We start from the raw sequence: 19,791 nt of genomic DNA, 5'->3' as shown, positions 1-19,791 counted from the left end.
AGTAGATCAAGTCCTGGGTGTGCGTTTTCCTTCCTGGCTGTTACTTATAGATTTAAACAACTATTGGATTGTTTTGCTCTCCTGTATAGTATTTCTGCCCAGAAGGTCCATTTTAAAATGAAAGTTATAGTTAAAATTAACTATTACTTGGAATTGAGTGATCTTAACTCAGACTTCATTGCCAAGTAGTCACTGATGGTACTGAGTGTTCTGCAAAAGGCTCCGGTGTGATGCAGGCAGTGAGACAACAGTAAGAGATACTGAGAGGCTATACAGCAGTGGTTCTCAACCTTCCTAACTCTGTGACCCTTTAATACAGTTCCTCACGTTGTGATGACCCCCAACCATCCAATCATTTTGTTGCTACTTCATAGCTATCATTTTGCTTCTGTTATGAATCGTAAAGCATACATCTGATCTGTGGCCCCCAAAGGGGCCACTAGCCACAGGCTAGATACACTGCTGTAGAACCTGTGTATTCCTTAGAAAGACTCAATGAATTTTGTTCCAGCTGCATACGGCTACAATTCAGATGCCCAGCGTGCTAGTGTTGTTACTGATTTTTTTTTTTTTTTTTGTCTACTTGACACCAGCTAGAGTCTGCTGTAACCTCTATTGAGAAAAATGCCTCCATTGGATTGGCCTGTGGGCAAGCCTGTAGGGCGTTTCCTTGAGTAATGATTGATGTAGAAAGGTCCAACCCACTCTGTGGACATGTGCCATCCCTGGGCAGATGGTCCTGGGTCGTGTATGGACGAAGGCTGAGCAAACCATGGAAACCAAGCTAAGAAGCAGCACCCCTCCATGGTCTCTGCTTCACTCAGTTCCTGCCACTCGGTTCCTGCCTGACTTCCTGCCTGACTTCCCTTCAAGGCAGACTAAGCAGTAGAATGAAATAAACCCTTTCCTCACCACGTTGTCTTTAGTACTGATTGTTTACCACCGTAGTAGAAAGCAACCAGAACACCCGGGAACAAGATAATGATCTCATTATTACATCAAATAATTTAATTACGGAATTTCCTCCTTTTAACCCTATAAACCTGCACCCAGTTACAGAAAGGGTAGATTTTACTGGATATTTTCTATTGGTGTCTCCTAAGCTTGCAATTTGCTTGCATCCTGAGTATTTAAATGATAATCATCAGAGAGCACAACTTCACTATCAACAAAATTCAAATCTCATATTATATGCACACCTCAAAACGTTCATTTAAATCTTGGCCTAGACAGGCAAACTGACATAGAATTAGAAACAATAAAAATGGCCATGAAAAAACGCATGGTCGTGACAGCCCTGGTAAGGACAGGGTGCAGAGCTGGCTGTTACCTTTCCTTAGACACGCACTTTTTCCCCCCCCTTTCTTGAGTCATTTATGTTTTCCCTATGTTGCACTACAGGGATTATTCTATCCCAGTGTATGTATTTTCCTTCCCATCTCCAGTTATGTTTTCCAGGGGCTTTGCATTTACACAGAAAGCATTTGAAAGACTGAAGCTCATTTAGAAACAGAGAAATGGCTTTCCTACGCAATCCGCAAAAGGTGAGATGTTTCATTAAAATACATCTTTCTTCGTGTTCCCACCTGATGGAATAAAAGGTAGGTTTGTAGCGTCCTCACAAAAGGGACATGTTATCCTGACCTGGGCGGGGGTGTGTGTGTGTGAGACCCTGCTTTTCCCTCGCTGCCCATCAGTTGGCGCCTCTTGCCATCCCCCACCCCCGCTCCGGATCCAGCTTTGGGGGCTGCAGTCGCTCCGCAGCTCGCAGATCACATGGCCTGGCAGAGCTAGGGGAGTCCTGCGCCTGAGCCGGCTGCGCGAGGAGACAAGGCTTCCGCTGCTCCGGGCCCAGCGGGGTTCGGCAAAGGCGAGGTCAGCTAGCCTGAGCTACAGCGGTGGTGGCCTTGGCAAGCCGGGACGCAGCCGACCGCCTCCACGGGGTAGGTTTCCTGCCCGGCCGGTGTCGCGGAGAGGCGCGCCGGCGAGGGGGCGCGATGTGGGAGCGACGGCAGGAGCGGGGAGTGGTGCCCCCGGGGCCTGCGTCCCCCGCCGTGCGCCCCGCGGGCTGGCTCGGCCGCGGCCCCGCCCTCGGCGCGTCTGCGGCACAGGGCGGGTGCGCCTCGCTCGGCGGCGGTCGCCCGCCGGGCCGCGGCATTGTCACCAGGCCGAGGGCTGCTGCCCGGGAGCCCGGCACGAGCCGGCCGCGCGGGCCGCCCGAGCGCCGCAGCCTAATGGATGCCCGGGAGCGGGCACCCCTCCGCGCGACCCCGGCGGGGCGCGTCCTCCCGCGAAGGTGACCGGGGAAGGCGCCCCTCCCGCTCCCGGGAACGCCCGTTCTCAGAACGCCCCCGCGATGGACACGCAGTCTCGGCCTGCAGGTGGGAAAACTGACACCGGAGGGCAGCGGGGACTTTCCAAGGTCAGCGGCGACCCCGGAGGTCGAGCTTCGGCTCCTCCTTGGCTGTTATTTCCCCTAAAGTGATCGTTAGGATGGATGTGTGTGTCTTGGCCCCACGCTCTGGCTCTCGTGCCCAGGCGTCGCCCGTGCCGCACTGCGCTCGGGGTTGTCGTGGGGCTTGAACCCCGCCCCTCCCTGGGACCTGGCATCTCCTGCTCGGCCCTTGCTCTCCCTACGGGGAGCACGGAGGGTCCTCACTGATGATCTCACCATGCGGACTGTCAGCAAAATCGGCAGGTGTGTGCGCGCGCGCGAGTGCGTGCCTCTTTTTCCCCCCAAGAGAAATAAATCGTGTCAGGGAACTAGTTGTTTTAGGAGCGGATTTCAAGAGGGTCCTTATGCCCACGTAGCTTATGAGGTCATAAGAGCAAGCAGCGTGTGTCTAGCGCTTAACACGACGAGAATCAGAAAAAATGGAAATGATAATCACGAAGCAAAACATTTTAAAAATAACAAATTATAAATAACACTACATCTTCTAGCTTGTTGAGATTCTGTTTAATCTTTGATTTGTTTTTTTTACATTTGAAGTTTTTATTAAAAATGTAGAATAATGGTATGTAATTTTGCTTGGTTTTTACCCACAGGAATTAATATCTGATTGCCAGTGTGTTAGTCTTTTGAATTAATATGGATGGACTAGTAAATCTTTCCCCCATGTTTTAATTGGAGTACATTTATTTGCAGTTTTTCTGATTATAATTCAAAACGGTCTTTAAAATACTTTCATCAGCTTTTTTTTTTAATGTGACGGTAGCTATCTGACTATGAATTTCACGGAAATTCGAACTGTTTGAACAATGGAACGGTACATTTTGTTGTAATGAAGTGTGCCTCAATGAAGATGTTGTCAGACAAGAGTGGGGGTATTCAGGGCTGTGTGGCTGTGGACTAAAGTTGTTTTTTTTAAAGCCAGGAGAATTATGCTGGGTCATGAGAGAAAAATATGCCTAATAAGAGAATAGTGCACGTTGTGAAGTCTCCAATTAAAACAACAGAGCCATGGCGCCCAACTACGTAGGCATGATCTGGGCATGGTAGCACAGGCTTGCCAGTCCTAGGGAAGAGAATCTCTAGTTCAAGCCAATCCGAACTTCATTACAAGACCCTGTCTCAATATAACTAAGAATTAATATGTTAATAATGATAAGCCACGAATATACAAATATAATACACAATAAATGTGACAAATTAAATTAGGGGCTAAAAGAGGATTTAGGCTTCCTTGCTACCCTCATTGTCCATGTGCCCGTCACAAGACTCAGTGTTGAGTAAATTTTGAGTTCCGGTCATTGAGGTCATACATGTTCTATATAGGCATGTAGAAAGCCTGCAGGAAACCTTCTCTCAGGCCTTTCTTCTCAATTTCATTAAATTATATTCTCTATGCAAAATAAAACGGTCACACTATGTATATTTTACATAATTTGAATCAATATAGTTGTCCTTCCCTTCCCATTTATCAGCCCCCCATTACAAACAGAATTTAAGTGAGAAATTCTTACCGATTTTAAGTAGCACATCTTGCTATCCCCAGTCAAAGGGGTTTCCTTAGTATTACCTGCTAAGATTGTATCAATTTATATGCAAATGCACAGTTGTTAACTGTATTGCTTCTTCTTGAGGTAAATTGAACTGAGATTGTGTTAATTATCAGGATTATTTTTGGAATAAGGTCCATCTTTCTATTACCAAGTCCTTCTGGAAGAAAAGTGGTCTTTTTATGCATTTTTTAGTGGCTCTTAAAATATCTTTTAGTATAATTTTATATGTTTAGTCTGCCTGTTTCTTCAAATTATTTGTAGGTATTTCATTTTTATTCCATTTTTGCCTGAAGCTTTTTTTTATCCCATTAATGCGTTTTGATTGATGAGATGAGAGCATTTATTTTCTGTCTTTTATAAATACGTAGTGTATACATCTTCTCAGAGGTAACCAGAGGCATCATGTACACACACAAGCACCATGTATTGTTTATGTTGGTACCTACCATATCCTAAAAGTGTGTTTACCATTTCTAATGGTTTTTCATTTGATTTTCTTGGGCCCAGAAGCACTAGTACATGTTGGGTGAGAGCAGGAATCCTGGGTTTACCGCTGCAAGTGTATTCTGCTTTAGCCTGACCAGTTGCAAAGTGGACTTGCAAATCCACGCACTGCATAAAAAAATGCCTGGCACATCCATGCAGGCAAAGTTGAGATAAGTTGTTCTCTGCCCAGGATGTAATTGGGTCCTATGCTACTCCCAGTTTTGTAACACAGGAATTGAGGGCCATGGAGGCCAAAAGATTTAATGTTATCTTTTAGTTGCTCAACAATTTTTAAACCTTTCTCTTGCGTAGAGAGAGTACTGTGCTGGGCCTGTGAGGCATATTAAAGATAAATTATTCTGAAACCACTGAGAAGGAACTTAAAGGAACTTTACCTGTTGGGTAAGGTTTATGAGTAACACCATAAAAGGCATCAGGCAACATGGACAATTACAGGCATTGAATTTCCTGCTTAAGATTTGCTAGAATCTGTTTTTCCACCAAAATGGGATTAATTGTATTGCTACTTGAAAGCTGCTTGTTTGGTCCAAAGAAATAAATTCAAGGGTCTCACACACCCTGGGATATGCAGTGAAGATTTAACAAATCACTATAAATAGATAATCTGCTCTGTACCTCGGGGTCTACATGTGTGGACTCAACTAACTGTACATCAAAAATAACATAAGAAATGAAATTTCATTCAAACTGAGCATGTTTGTATTCATTTTAATGTTATTATTCTCTAAACAATACAGCACAGCTACGATTTACATAGCATTTACAAACGCTAGGTATTAGAGATAAGGTAATGTATTTAAGAAGCGCATAGCTAAGCATGTGAAGACTGTGACACTCTCTGTAAAGAATCTAAGCAGCTTCAAATTTTGGTATCCTTAAGTGTGAGGAGACCTAGAGTCAATCCACCTTGGAACCCAACGGGCAATTGTGCAGTCTAAAGCAGAAACTGACAAATAAATGCTCTGGGCGAGATTCATGTAAAGGGTCCTAATATGCGTAAGAAAAAGATGCTTAGTTCTGGTTGGGGAAATTCGGTTGATTTTTAGAAGAGATGTGTACTTCTTAATCTCATTTTCCATGGTTGAGTTGGTGTATGTAAGAAAAGTGCTGTTGGAAAGATTATTGGACCTGAATTCTGAGGGACCTTGGTAAAGCGTTTGGACTTTCTTCTGCAGACACGGGGGAACTGTTATCCACCAACTTTATAGAAGAGTTCTGTTCTGACCCATGCTTCAGAGGGCCAGTGGTAATGGAAACTGTGACCCTCGTCTGCAGCATCCCTTCCCACACCTGATGCACAGCTTCCACGGGCAGGCTCTTTTCATCTAAATGTCTCCACAGTGAGGTATTTTAAATTGGTTTTTAAGTTAGCATACATAGCATGGCTCTACTTTTGGAACTTTCATAACACTTTCTCTTAATTGTCCTCTGGACTCCATCACCTGTCCTTCTGTTCCCCCTGCTGCTCCCCTTCCTCTCCACAGGAGCCTCTTCTCCTTTAAAGTGACATATATTTCATTACCCTCCTTTTTCCTTCTCCTTAAGATCTCTATTCCTCTTAAGGTCCTCTTTCTAAGTTTATAACTTATCCCTCATATAAACACACGCGCGCGCGCACACACACACACACACACACACACCACGCTCATACATTCACATACAAATATTAAAGTATAAGATTTGCACACAACAGAAAACATGGTATTTGTCTTTCTGAGGTTGGCGTACTTTGCTTAATGTAAAGATTTCCAATTAAGCCTTTTTTTTCCTGCCAAATGCCATTATTTCATTTTTATTTATAGCTGAATAAAATCCTGTTGTGTATATTTGCCATATTTTATTTATCATTTCCTTTGCTGATGGACGTGTAGTCTGTTTTTGTTCCCTGGCTGTCGTGAATACTGCAGTGATGAATGTATGCAAGTATGAATGTATGCAGTATATACATATTAAAAACCTCCATACTGATTTCCGTTGTGGTTGCATTAGTTCACTCTCCTGCTGACAGTAAATAATGGTTCTTTATTCTCCACATCCTTGCCAGCATTGTTGTCATTTTTTTCTTGATACTAGCTATTTTTTTTTTAATTTTACTGTATTTTTTATTTTTTTGTGATCAGGAATAAAATTTACTGGACTGGTAGAATATAAGATAAAATAAAAAGTGATATGGGACAAAGATTAGAAAAAATTAGTTATGAACTTCTAGAACGTCTTCCAGGGACTAAGACAGCATGTACTTACTTTTTCTATAACAAGTTTAGACACTATGAATGAAGTCAACAAGCATTGAGTGACAGTTGTAGGCAGAAGGACAGCCAAGGTTTCCCTGAAGGCTAGTCACGTAGGCAGTATCTACCTAACAAAATTCCAGACTCCCAGTAGGAAAAATTCCCAGATGCTAGCAGGAGCTTCAAATGGCAGCAATCAAGAGCCGACTATGTTAACTCTTTTTGTACATGCTACTTAACAATCCTATTTCATAAGCACAAATTTATAATCTATGTTGATTTAGTTAAAATGCCAAGGTCAGCATTTCATGCCTATTGAGAGCTACAAAGTTCTCATCCAATGGGTTAAGTTTTTTGCATGTATCAGCTCATTAAACCTCCACAGTAAACCACAAAAAGTAACCTCCACATAATTCACAATGAACTTGAAACATCAGAAATTTAATAATGTAACCAGGCTCTTTTAGGACATATCAGATGGAATTGAACCAATACTTGGAAGTAATATCACTGCCTCTAATAGCCAAAATTAGTGGTCTAATGACATACATGCCAATATCTTGCTCTCCATTTGCTTAATTCATTAAAATTTAAGTTATGTCCAGTCTCTTGAATCTGGAGTCTTGGGTGGTTTTAACAAACTGCACTGTGGGTGCTGGGAAATTAACCTGTGTCCTCTGCAAAGCAGCAAGTGCTTTTAACCCCTGAGCCATCTCTATAGCTATCAAAGTAGCTTTAATTTGTGTTTTCCTAGTGGCTAAGGACATTGAAAAAAAATATATATGTGTGTACATATCTATGCCATATGTGTTTCTTCTCTTGGGAACTGTCCGGTTCATTGATATTTAAAATTTTTATTTTTGAGATTGCAATAAAATTATAGCATTTCCTCCTTTCCTCTCCTTCCTCCAAATCCTCCCATATACTTTTTCTTGCTCTATTTCAAATGCATGCCCTCCTATTCATTAATTGTTACAGGCAAATATGTGTATATAGAGATATGTATATATATATATATATATATATATATATATATATAGTCTGCTCAGGCTGTATAATGTTACTTGTATCTGTGTTTTCAGGGCTATCCCTGGATAACCAATTGGTGTGTTCTTCCCTGAGGAAGACTCTTTCTCCTGCTGTCAGCCTTCCTTAGTTGTCTTGAGTTCTTTGTGTAGAGGAGAGACCTCAGGACTTTCCCAATCCAGTTTGGCATGTTTGTTGTTGTTGCCCATGTTCAGCTCATGGCTAAGTCGTCATGGTGAAATTTTGTGGCTGTAACTTCTGATGCAACTCGAGATGGTGACACAGTCACCATCTAGACCAGTGGTTCTCAACCTTTCTCATGCTGTGGCCCTTTAATGTAGTCCTCATGTTGTCGTGAACCCCAAGAGTAAAATTATTTTGTTGCTACATCACAACTGTAATTTTGCTACTGTTATGAATCATAATGTAAATACATGATATGCAGGCTATCTGATATGTGACCCCAGAGGGGTGGTGACCCCACAGGTTGAGAACCGCTGATCTAGACACAACCTTCCTCTGTCATCTGCCTCCACTTATATCAATGTGGCTCACTTCTGCCTACATTCATAGGTTGGGAAAAAAATTCCATCCCTCAAACTGTGAATGAGAAAACCCTATGTGTTTAGATTCAGTTCCTTATGGTTCATTATGTTAAACTCTATCAGGAAAGTGTAATGAACAGTGGACATACCCTGCCATGCCCCAGAAGACAACAGGAGCGTACTCTTGAATGTCTACATGACTCTTTTTTTTTTTTTTTTTGGCCACGCCTGTCATCCAGTCACCCACAGTGTACTAGTTTGCAGTGCTCAAATGTTCTACAGTATTTTCTTCTCCTTAAAGGGGTGATGTGAGTCTCCCTGACTGTTGACTTCAGACTTTTCATCCCCTCTTTCTGCTTCAGGCTTTTAGTGCCTTCTTTTACTTTCTGTGCATGGTTTGTTGAACTAGGAGAGTTAATTGTGCAGTTTGGTCCATGTGCTCAAAGAAGTAGCCCTGAGAGCCAGTGGCTTTTCATTTTGCTTTTTACTCTGTCATAAAACCACTATGGTCAATGCAAAGGGGCAGTTTTACCTGTCCATTCTAGAATGTATGCTAGAAACTGAAATTCAGTTAACCTATATCGGCAGGTAACTAGAGGAGAAGCCTTGATTCCTACAGTGGAGAAAATTCTGGGATTAAAGGTCCTCTTTATGTCCACATGGGCACTCCCATTTCTGTCCCACCTGTCATATCTTTGTAAGCTATAGCATTTATTGTACACCTGGAATTTTCCAAGCTGATAGTCTTATCTTGTTGACTTTTTATTTAATTCCTTCCCCTAGATGGTCTTGCTCCCTTGGGTAATAACTAGGGCCGGAAGAATGATGCGAGCAGGAAGCCACACCAATGTCCCTATTTCCGGAGCTAGCAAACTAGACATCGGACTGCCCCAGTTCCAATACTGGGTGTCCAGGAGTAGTGATGAGGGACTAATGGGGCCAGGTGATGTACGAGTCTGTGATGTACTGACTCTGTGGACTTGAGCAGATCTGAGGAGGAAGAACCAGTCTATAGTATACTGATGCTTACAGAGCAGCAAGCCTCGGGTCACGTCTTCCAAAACTTCCTTGCTTCTTTCATTCCTCAGTGTTCTCCAGATAGTTTGACTCACATCTGGGTACCCGGATGGTCCTCTGTTGCAGACTTGTCTCTACTTCTTTGAACTGTATCACAACACAGAAGAGATATATTTGACGTTCTACATGCCTGTAGAGGGCAGATCAGAATAACTCTCCAGCAGAACAAGTCCAAAAATCATTACTGGGTGGACACAATGCTCTACATGCAGCTCACAACACCAACCAGTGCAGACACCAGGAGGGAAGAGGTGAGTAGTTGGGGCAGACCCTCTTCTAGATCCATAGAGGCTCTCCAGCTCGCATCTTCCTGGCAAGTCCTCGTCCTGTGACCCCCTACTCTGAAGGAGGCAGGCTAGGAAATGAAGTTCAGTGTGATGGCTAAAGGCAGAATGCAGACATGGGAGCATTGGCAAACAGTACAACTGTGACCTCATGAGACATGGAGAGAGACCTGCATCACTCACAGGCTGAACCATTTTCTTCCAAGAGGCCACAAGCCGTCAGACTTCTGAGGCAAGAGTATACATTCGATGCTACAGTCCCTGCTTAGTCTTGCATTTAGCCTCATACTTTTATACTAGCTTCATTGTTCTCAATTCTGTTGTTTGGGTGAATCTTTTTTTCCATCAAAACGTTAGAATTTCTCGCTTCTCAAATATTACGTGACTGTGAACATCATTTGCACTTTTCAGGGGAGGGACATATGTGCACGTGCAGTTTGTGCAGGCGCACATGTCCGGTGGTTAAGAGTGAATCTCACATGTCTCAGGCTTTTTCCTTTTCTTCTTTTGACGGGTGTATTTATGTTTTCATGTTCATGTATACAAATGTGCCATGGTGGGTTGCACGAGTCACAAGACAAACCTTTACTACCGGTCCTTCCCTTCTCCCTTGTTTGAGATGTTCTCACAGCTGCCCACACCAGACTTGCTGCTTCCAAGCTCTCAGGGATTCTGTCTGGGCTCCCATCTCCCCACAGAAACGCTGGCATTGTAAGCACGCGCTACCTCGGCTAGCTTTTATGTGTGGTCTAGGGATTTGAACTCAGGTCCTTACACGTACACAGCAGGGACTCTTTCCACTAAGCCACTTTATGATTCTCTAACTTTGCCTTTAATCTAGGGTCTGTGAACTGTCAGGGAGTTTGAGCAGCAGGCCAAGCTGGCTAGCCAGGGAATTCCGCGATCTGCTGGTCTCCACCTCCCCAGTGGTAGGGTTATAAGAATGTGTTTTCACATACAGTTTTGGGGAGAAGCTGGTTTTAGGGTTCAAATTCTGGTTCTCTGTTTGCAAGCACTTTATTAACTTCACTGTCTCTCCAGCTTCACGAGACATATTTTAATGACTTTTTAATTCTGTTTAACTTTGCTCTCTAATGTGTAATATCCACAGTAAACCCCTGAGACAGAGATTGTTTCTGTTTTAGAGGCAAGAAATCCAGAATATAGACAGGTGAAGTGACTTCCCACCGTTTAGGTAGCGGATCTGGGGTTCATGCCTTACACCCGTTCTCTGAGTCATCATGTCCAAAGACATTCCTTTCTGGATCAGGCTGTTTCTTCCTCTGCGTTACCTTACCCACCTCCCTGAAAAGCCCCACTGCAGAGTCTCCATCGGGATGTTTCCCTTCCCTCTCAAAGTCTACAGTTTGCTTGCATACGGAAGATATTTTCTCCCACTGGTTCTAATGATAGTCCTATACAAGTAAGTTAGGAGGACAGTCAGAATTAAAATGATTTGATTAAATGAGATTAGAGAAATCAAAGATGCCATTAAATAACAAGCACTGCCAAGGACTCCTTTTTTATTCGCTGGAATATGCAGGAAAGATTTTCAGAAATTACACAGTCAAATACTATGCATGTATGCTGCAGCTTACTCTCTGTGTATTTCTTCTATGTCGAGCCTTTTTTTTCTGGGTGTCTATGTTAACACCCATGTCTCTGTAGCTAGTGAATCAAAATAGTAGTTTCACTAACTGCTGGTGATTTATGACGCACTGAAGCTAACATCATATCATTAATGGGACAGGGAGAGTTGGTTGAATGCACAGGGTGCCTCTGATCACAAACAGTGAGAGCATCGCAATGCTCACTGGCAGACAGAACCCAGGAAAACAATTACTGCGGACAATTCTTTTCAAGTCTCTAGTGGTTACATGAATGTGAACTAGAATTTCTGATTCGATGTGTGCATTGTTGGAATTCTTTAAAGTATTGTTTTCTGATTCTACTTTCTCCCTTTAGGTTTGACTTAATGATTCTGGCCTGAGATCCAGAATGGTTTGTTCTTGGGACCAGACATGACCAAAAATTGACCTCATGACTACGTCAAGCTCTCCAGCTGCCATGCTTCTCCGGAGGCTTCGGCGACTTTCCTGGGGCAGCACTGCTGTCCAGCTCTTCATTCTAACTGTGGTGACCTTTGGCTTACTGGCCCCTCTGGCGTGTCACCGGCTCCTGCACTCATACTTCTATCTGCGCCATTGGCATCTAAACCAGATGAGCCAGGAGTTCCTGCAGCAGAGCCTGAAGGAGGGGGAGGCTGCCCTTCACTACTTCGAAGAGCTGCCCTCTGCCAATGGTTCTGTGCCCATCGTCTGGCAGGCCACTCCCCGGCCCTGGCTGGTGATCACCATAATCACCGTGGATAGGCAACCTGGCTTTCACTACGTCTTACAAGTTGTGTCCCAGTTCCACCGGCTTCTGCAGCAGTGCGGTCCGCAGTGTGAGGGGCACCAGCTCTTCCTGTGCAATGTGGAACGGAGCGTGAGCCATTTTGATGCTAAGCTGCTCTCTAAGTATGTCCCTGTGGCCAACCGCTATGAGGGCACGGAAGATGATTACGGTGATGACCCTTCAACCAATTCATTTGAGAAAGAGAAGCAAGACTACGTCTATTGCCTGGAGTCGTCGCTGCAGACCTACAACCCAGACTATGTCCTGATGGTGGAGGATGATGCCATTCCAGAAGAACAGATCTTCCCTGTGCTGGAGCACCTTCTGCGTGCTCGCTTCTCCGAGCCACACCTCCAGGATGCCCTGTATCTAAAGCTCTATCACCCGGAGCGGCTACAGCACTACATCAACCCGGAGCCCATGCGAATCCTGGAGTGGGTTGGTGTGGGCATGCTGCTGGGGCCTGCGCTGACCTGGATATACATGAAGTTTGCCTGCCGCCCAGGCTTCAGTTGGCCGGTCATGCTGTTCTTCTCCCTGTACAGCATGGGGCTGGTGGAACTGGTGGGCCGGCACTATTTCCTGGAACTGCGGCGCCTGAGCCCCTCCTTGTACAGCGTGGTCCCTGCTTCTCAGTGTTGTACCCCAGCTATGCTCTTCCCTGCCCCTGCAGCCCGCAGGACCCTCACATACCTGTCCCAGGTGTACTGCCACAAGGGCTTTGGCAAAGACATGGCATTGTACTCTCTGCTGAGAGCCAAGGGGGAGCGGGCGTATGTGGTGGAGCCCAACCTCGTGAAACACATAGGGCTGTTCTCTAGCCTGAGGTACAATTTTCACCCCAGTCTGCTCTAGGAATGCCGAGAAATGCCCTTTCTGCAATTGGCTCTATCCTGGAGAGGCATACGTTAAATCCTTTATTTAGGCATAATTGCTTGCTTAATATTTCATTGTTTAATGTTGCTAGGTGTAAACGCACAGGGACAGCGGGAATGCATCTGAGTGGAAAACCTTGACTGCTGGTCCTCTGGACGCAGCAGTTAGCCACAGGTCTGGGTCTCTGTCCCTCCACACAGCCACACTGCCTCCTGCAGTCTGCCCCACGATAAGGACGAACGTCAGTGACAGTTCTCTTCTCCCATTGTCTGTAAGTTCTGCCTTGTGACAGAGCTTGGGACTGCCAGAAATCTTGTGCACAGTGGTGTAAGACTCGTGTTTAGGATTTTAGGGGTAGAATGTGGTGAGCAGTCAGATGCTTTTGGAATGGATTCCTTTCCTACAAGTATGAGAATGGATATGTGCTTAGAATACCTGGCCAAAAAGGCAGGACCATGCAGACATATTCTATTTGTTTTCCTTGACCTGGTACAATAAAAATGTCACAAGTTGTGCTGTGCCCATTGTCTTAGAGACAGTGATCTGGTTCTTCTGTGATATAGTGACTTCTTTCTCCAAATACCAGTAGTGTACTCAGAGCCAAGGCTATTGATGAGAGCTTTAAGCCACAGAAAAGTGTGAAACAACTTTCTGAATTACCTAAGTCCAGTTGCTTCAGTTAAATACAAAATTAATGTTGAACATTTGTGTCGTAGCCTGATTCTTTGCCTGGTACACATTCCAGAAGGAGACAGAGTGACATCCGTACGAGGAGCATAGCCTTCTCCCTACCTTTACTGCCCTAAGGTTCACTGCCATTTCATTTTCTTTTCTTTTTGTCCCCCCGCCCCTTTCTCTCTCTCTTGAGACCGGGTGTCTCTGTGTAGCCTGGGCTGCCCTAGACCCATTTTGTAGACCAAGCTGACCTCGCACGCACTGGGATTTGTCTACCTCTGCCTTCCTGAGTCCTGGGATTACAAGCGTGTGCCACCACATCTGGCCTATTTTCTACTGGTGAAACTATAGTATAGAAGACCAAGTATGGTTTGTGAAGTCAAAAGCCCCCACTTGTATGTTCATGGAGGGGTACACGTGTGTGAGAGAGAATATCTTTACATTTACGTTTTTAAAATTGTATGTGGAAGGTGGCGTATTATGCATGTGGGAACATGTTTGTGTGTGTGCATGTATGGAGGGCAGAGGTGGACATCCAGTGTCTCCCTCAATTGTTCTCTGCTGTCATTTTTGAGACAGGGTGTCTCACTGAACATCAAGTTCACCACTTTGGCTAGACTGGCTAGGCAGCAAGCTCCAGACAACTTCCTGCCTCTGCCTCCCCCCTCCCCCAGGCACTATAGGCATGCTTTCTGCTTGGGTGCTGGGAACAAGCGCAGATCCTCATGCTTATGTGGCAGGTACTTTATCAACTGAGCCATCTACCTAACTCTCACTGGTGTATTATGAGTAAAATACTTGTGATACTCTTTAGTGGGGACATAAGGCGTGTGGCTGACACTTGTATAGTAGCTGTTTGAGCCCAACCACTGCTAAAAAATAGAGACTGGCTTTTCATTGTGGCTTCTAAGTTAGTTCAGCTTATATCTAGCCCCACCTCAAATCAAATAAAAACAAACTGTTCATGAACTGGGACTCTTGTTGAACTTATTCCAGGACTAACGCCTGAAACTTCCTTCTCTGAAATCTTACAAGCAAACGTCCCTGGATAATACTAAAGAAGCAGCCAGCAACTCTCTTCATGAGGATTAATAATTATATTAGGATTTAAGCTGTTGCCCAGCTTGGATGTCACATTGTGTTTGCTTTTAAATTTCCATCGTGATCTTTATCTTAAGATCTGCCCACAAGCATCCAGGGAGAATGGAAGGATTGATTACCCTCGCTCTCTGGGTGAACAGGTTCGAACCCAGAGATGTTAAGCAGGTCTATGAAGTGGAAAAGGCAGCTAACCGCCTTTATGCCAGTGCTAAAGTCTTCTTTAAGTCCCGAGCAAGGGGTTATAGGAGAGCTGAGGTTCTCATCGCCTAGGATAGCTGTTGGGGTGGAAATCAAATACTCTCACTCACCTTTCAGAATTTAGATTATCATCATTAGGCTGAAGAAGCCAGGTGTTTCTGCATCAGTACACCAGTTAAAAGGAAGGTACTGGGCTTCCTGAAGAGAATTCTGTCCTCTTCTGTTTTTTGTTGTTGTTTTGTTTTGCTTTTTTAATTCTTTGAATTTTATACAGAGTCTGACCTGTTTGTTACCCATGCCTTATACTTACAATCCTGTGCTTTGATTACCAACATGCAATATTCATAGCTTATAATTCTTTTAAAAATTTTTAAAGATATCTCTCTTTTTCAAATGTATATGCATTTATGCACACACAAACACACACATCCATGGAGGCCAGAAGCTTTGGATCTAGCAGAGCCCTTGAAGCTGGGGTCTTGTGAACTGCCGGAGCAGTTCAGAATCAAACTCAGGTCCTCTCTGAGCCATCTCTCCAGGCCTATCTATCTTTTTATGTACGGATTTTTTTTTCCTTGTGTGTCAAACAGCATCTCTACCACCATTACCGTATGCACACACTTACATCAGGCAGCAACAAAGCAAACTGGATAACAGCTTGCTGGCTCTAAGCAACCACAGTCATGAGCAATGCCAGGGCTTACACTGGTTTCAGATAAAGATACATTGGGGCCACCCAACTAACTCCGCTTTCACTGATATAAACTAGGTATATCATTCCTTCACTCCATCGAAGCCCCAGGAAGATGTTCCAACACCTACAGCCCAATAGAGCAGTCTTGGGGACTGGTGCCTTCAACACTCTGAAAGACAAAACCATGACTGCAAAGTGAAAAGTAGCTGCGAGAAAGGCCCTCCTTGGACACCCCCCTCTGCATAGGGTGTATATAAAAGGTATTTACCAGAACCACTTAGCCCTCCTACTGTTCTGTCCCTAATTTTCTTCTTTAGTCACATTTTTCTTTGTCAAATCTACTCCCTCCCTGAGGTAATTCTATTGTGGGTCCCTTTACCCTTATTGATTTATTTGTTCATTCCTTTCCTAGGTATCAGGTAAGCCAAAGCCGTGAGTGAAGCACAGAAGACCCCTGATGTACAGCTTATGCTCTGTGGAAGAGGATGGAGACAGAAACCAAAACATCAAATAAAAGAGTTTCGGGCAGTGACCAAGAGACGTGTAGGGAATGGGTTATGATAGACTGACCAGGAAGTGAGGGGTGGATTTAAATTGAACTTACAGGAAATACATGGCAAGATAGTAGGCAAGGGAAAAGCTTTCTAGACAATACAATGGCCTTGAAATAACTAGTGTAGACTTCCAAGGACCTGAAAGAAAGCCAGTTCATTAGAGTTTGTAGGACATGAAGCCAGTGTGTACAGGATCCTGATCAGCTCGGGGAAGTATTATTCCAGCTACAGCGGGAAGCCAGGTTACAGCAAGTTAGTGAACCATTTTGCAGAGCATGGACAAGTGTCCAATCTGATTCTCTAGATTTCATGGCAGTGGGGCATACAAAGAGACACATTGTGTGAGAGTATGGGACACACAAGAGTGTACATACCGACCTTCTCACACAATATCTGTCTTGTAAGTCCTTACTTTTTGACAGCTTAAAGCTATCCTGCTCCTACCTTCTTATGCCACCTGTTCCTTGGCTCTTTTTGTTAAGTTTATCACTTGCTTTTGGGTTTTCAGGTATTTCTCCAAAGATACTTTTGTTGGGAACCATTTTATGTAATTTTTGTAGGCTGCAAGCAATAATATTCGAAAATTATACAGTGATTCTGCAGTTCTGGTACCAGGGTGACATTTGTTGTGTGCAGAGTTTTCCAGAGATACAACATGTTCTCTCTCAAATCCATTAAACCCATTAGCCCTAGAACTGGAAGTCACTGCGAACCAATGTGATTGCACTTGGTGAAACAATGAGTTTTTATTGGGGTGACTGTATAGCAGTGGCCACTGCATAACGGGGTCACAGTATGCAGGGTCACTGCATTACAGGGACACTGTAACAGGGTCACTGTATAACGGGCACAGATGATGATTTACTGTCATAAAATAACTCAACAGCAGCTGTATCACAGGAAACCCACCTAACACGGGAGACAGCTCATGAAGCTGCAGCCGCAGAGCTCTGCACAGCTTGCAGGTCTAAGAGATCTCTCAGCAGCGATGCAGGCCAGGCTCCTCCCCCAGGGGTTGTTTACTGTTTCCGTTAACCGGAGAGTGGTGCTCCTAAATGTTGCAGTCTCGGCTTTCCCAAACAGGGAACTTTGTTTACCTCCTGAGCCTCATGACCCAGCTCCCACCCTCCACCCCACCTCTCTCTGAGGAAATGTTTCGGTTTGGAAAAAACTGCTATACCTCTTCTGGCTTTTACATTCCCTCCAGACACCGCTTTAACGATATTCTCTGAGCCTTGGAGGGGAGGTACACGTATGCAGACTCTGGCTGCAGAGTCTCCTCCCCAAACCAGCACTGAGCAGTGAGCTCGCTTTTCAGTACCAGGCGCAGTACCCCTCTTGTTGAGCGTATCTTAAGTCCAATTAGAGAGCTGTTGGTTACCACCAGAGTGTGTGTTCTATTATTGTACCCATAGCGTTACTGTGCCACGCTGGTGCCACAGCTCTTCTGTTGCTGAGGATAACGTGGCCTGCTGAAGTCTTCCATTAACAGAGGAAAGCCTTGACATAGTTTATTTTCTGAGACAGTGGACTATCAAAGAACTTTACTGTTTTGAAGATTTGGATAGAATCCAAACTTCCCAAAAACTTACTCAAATATTTCTAGGAGTCTGCAAAGAAAAGCACCATCTTTGGACCCATGAAGAAGCTTCCTACCTACAGTCGTCACACAGCAGCTAGCTTACATTCCCATCTCTCTGCTCTGGCTCCACTCTGCACGCTAGGTAATCCTGTGGGGCTCCTTTCTTGCTTCTCCTTACAGTTGTCTTATCTCAGTGTGTATGTCAAGGCAGCTGTCCTTTCCGTTCCTTCTCAGCTACCAGTTCTACAGGGTGCTGTGACCAGATGCCAACATCTCAGTGGTACCTCAGCAGAGCTTGTTTCCAGCTGCCACCGAGATCTAACACAGACATCTTCCATGCACCAGTTCCCACTTTAGTTCCTTCCATTATATTCTGGCAGTCTATCAGGAACATGAAGCCCTCGTGGTCTATCAATTAAAGCTAAAAGAGATAAGCAGATCTTTGTTTCAGACTGTGAGGGGCCAGAACTAAACAACCAGCCTGGCTTGACCGCCAGAGGGCCAGTTGCAAGAGGTCTTCTGTAGGGAAAGGAACAAACAGATTTGGGTTCCTACTAATGCCCACCTTAAAGTCACTACTAGGTTATAGGGAGTGTGAAAACGCTTTCAGACATTTGCACCGTTTTGTCACCTGATTTTCAGATCAGCACTACTTACCCCCAGACATCCTGATGAGGAAGCTCTGTTTTTCTGTCCTGATTTCTACAAGGGCTTCAGTGTGGGGGTTTTTGAATCTGCAAAAATAAAGAGCCCAGTTTCTCATCTTTTCATGAAATTTCAAGTCATCTTAAAAGTTCCAGTCAGCTAAGAGGAGATATAGTGATTATATCTGTTGGTTGGTTCATAGCTTTGCTAGCAACTGTGTTTCATAAAAGGAAAGATTTAGAAAAAAAGGGAGGAGGAGGAAAGGCTTAAAAACCTAGCTGAGTAGCAGATCAGTGATGCACACTAACGATACCATTTTGTGTACTATTCATTGATTGATTTTGTCAGTGTCCAATCATTTAGTTGAGTTTCCTTCCTTCCTTCCTTCCTTCCTTCCTTCCTTCCTTCCTTCCTTCTTGGTTTTTGAGGTAAGGTTTCTCTGTGTAGCCCTGGCTGTCCTAGAACTTGCTCTGTAACCAGGCTGGCCTTTGATCTCAGAGACCATCTGCCTCTGCTTCCAAGTGGTGGGATTAAAGGTGTGTGCCACTGCCCGGCTTTGAAGTTGTTTTCAATTATAAAAGTCTTACTGTTCCTGGCTTTTCTTAACAGCTTTACATGGGGACAGAAGAAACAGAAGTGTGTTAAAAGTACATCCATCACAAGATACATTCCAGTTAAAAATATGTTCAAAAGTATGTTTTTAGCATACTCTATGTAGTAAGGAGTTTTAGGATTATGGGAAGAAGGACCATCTTTTATAGGTTCAAGATTACCAGGTGATGTTCTCAGCTACTCTCAAGTATTTTCCAAGAAGCAACAATATAAACCTGGTCCTGAGTGAGTGCCAGTTCTCATCCCAGTGGTGTCCTTGCAGGAGCCCTTAAACCTTCAGCATTTCTTTTTGATGGAGAAGGAAGTGGGAATAGTAAATTGATGTTATGAAGGATCTACTAAAGTTGCTTAGGACATATCATATTGAGGTACACAAAGTAAAACTATAAAGGGGCACTCAAGGAAAAGGAGTTCAAAACAGCAGAAAAATGTACACCTTTAATAAGAGTTTTAGGTTGCTGGGGAAATGCTAAGGTTTGTTCACCAAGAACACCATCAATTAGGCCTATCCCCACAACAGAAGGCAACATCCCTGGCCACATCTGGCTAGTCAGGCCCCTTTTCATATCAAACATACCTCTCTGAGGCAGGCAAAGGGGCGTGACAGCATTGGATCGAAGTGACCAGTAAGTTCTGGTCCTGGTTTTTTTCACCAGGAAGCGCTCCATTTTGTGAGGCAGGCAGGAAGACTGTACTCAGATAGTGATGAATGCTTTTAAAGCGAATCTCCTAAGATGCATGGACTGTGAGCTATTTCTCATGCTGAACAAAGAAGGTATCTC

At 44.2% G+C, this 19,791-nt stretch overlaps 1 protein-coding gene across 9 annotated transcripts; it reads left to right on the top strand.

Moving 5' to 3' along the window:
• Nucleotides 1–1,524: 1,524 nt before the first annotated feature.
• On the top strand, nucleotides 1,525–14,592 carry Pgap4 (post-GPI attachment to proteins GalNAc transferase 4). Of its 9 annotated transcripts, none has more exons than XM_060379899.1 (3): nucleotides 1,743–1,943; nucleotides 9,458–9,642; nucleotides 11,641–14,592. In XM_060379899.1, the coding sequence occupies exon 3, from the start codon at nucleotides 11,716–11,718 to the stop codon at nucleotides 12,925–12,927; it is 1,212 nt and encodes a 403-aa protein (XP_060235882.1). In that variant the 5' UTR covers nucleotides 1,743–1,943; nucleotides 9,458–9,642; nucleotides 11,641–11,715; the 3' UTR covers nucleotides 12,928–14,592. The 9 variants fall into 9 exon arrangements, with proteins under 9 accessions (XP_060235885.1, XP_060235886.1, XP_060235882.1 ...); XM_060379898.1 differs by lacking the exon at nucleotides 1,743–1,943 and adding an exon at nucleotides 2,089–2,381; XM_060379902.1 differs by lacking the exons at nucleotides 1,743–1,943; nucleotides 9,458–9,642 and adding an exon at nucleotides 1,525–1,544.
• Nucleotides 14,593–19,791: the final 5,199 nt, after the last annotated feature.

Source organism: Meriones unguiculatus, chromosome 3 (genome assembly GCF_030254825.1).
Source record: "Meriones unguiculatus strain TT.TT164.6M chromosome 3, Bangor_MerUng_6.1, whole genome shotgun sequence".
Lineage (NCBI taxonomy): Eukaryota > Metazoa > Chordata > Mammalia > Rodentia > Muridae > Meriones > Meriones unguiculatus.
The sequence above is the reverse complement of the archived record's forward strand: the minus strand, read 5'-3'. Positions and strand labels throughout refer to the sequence as shown.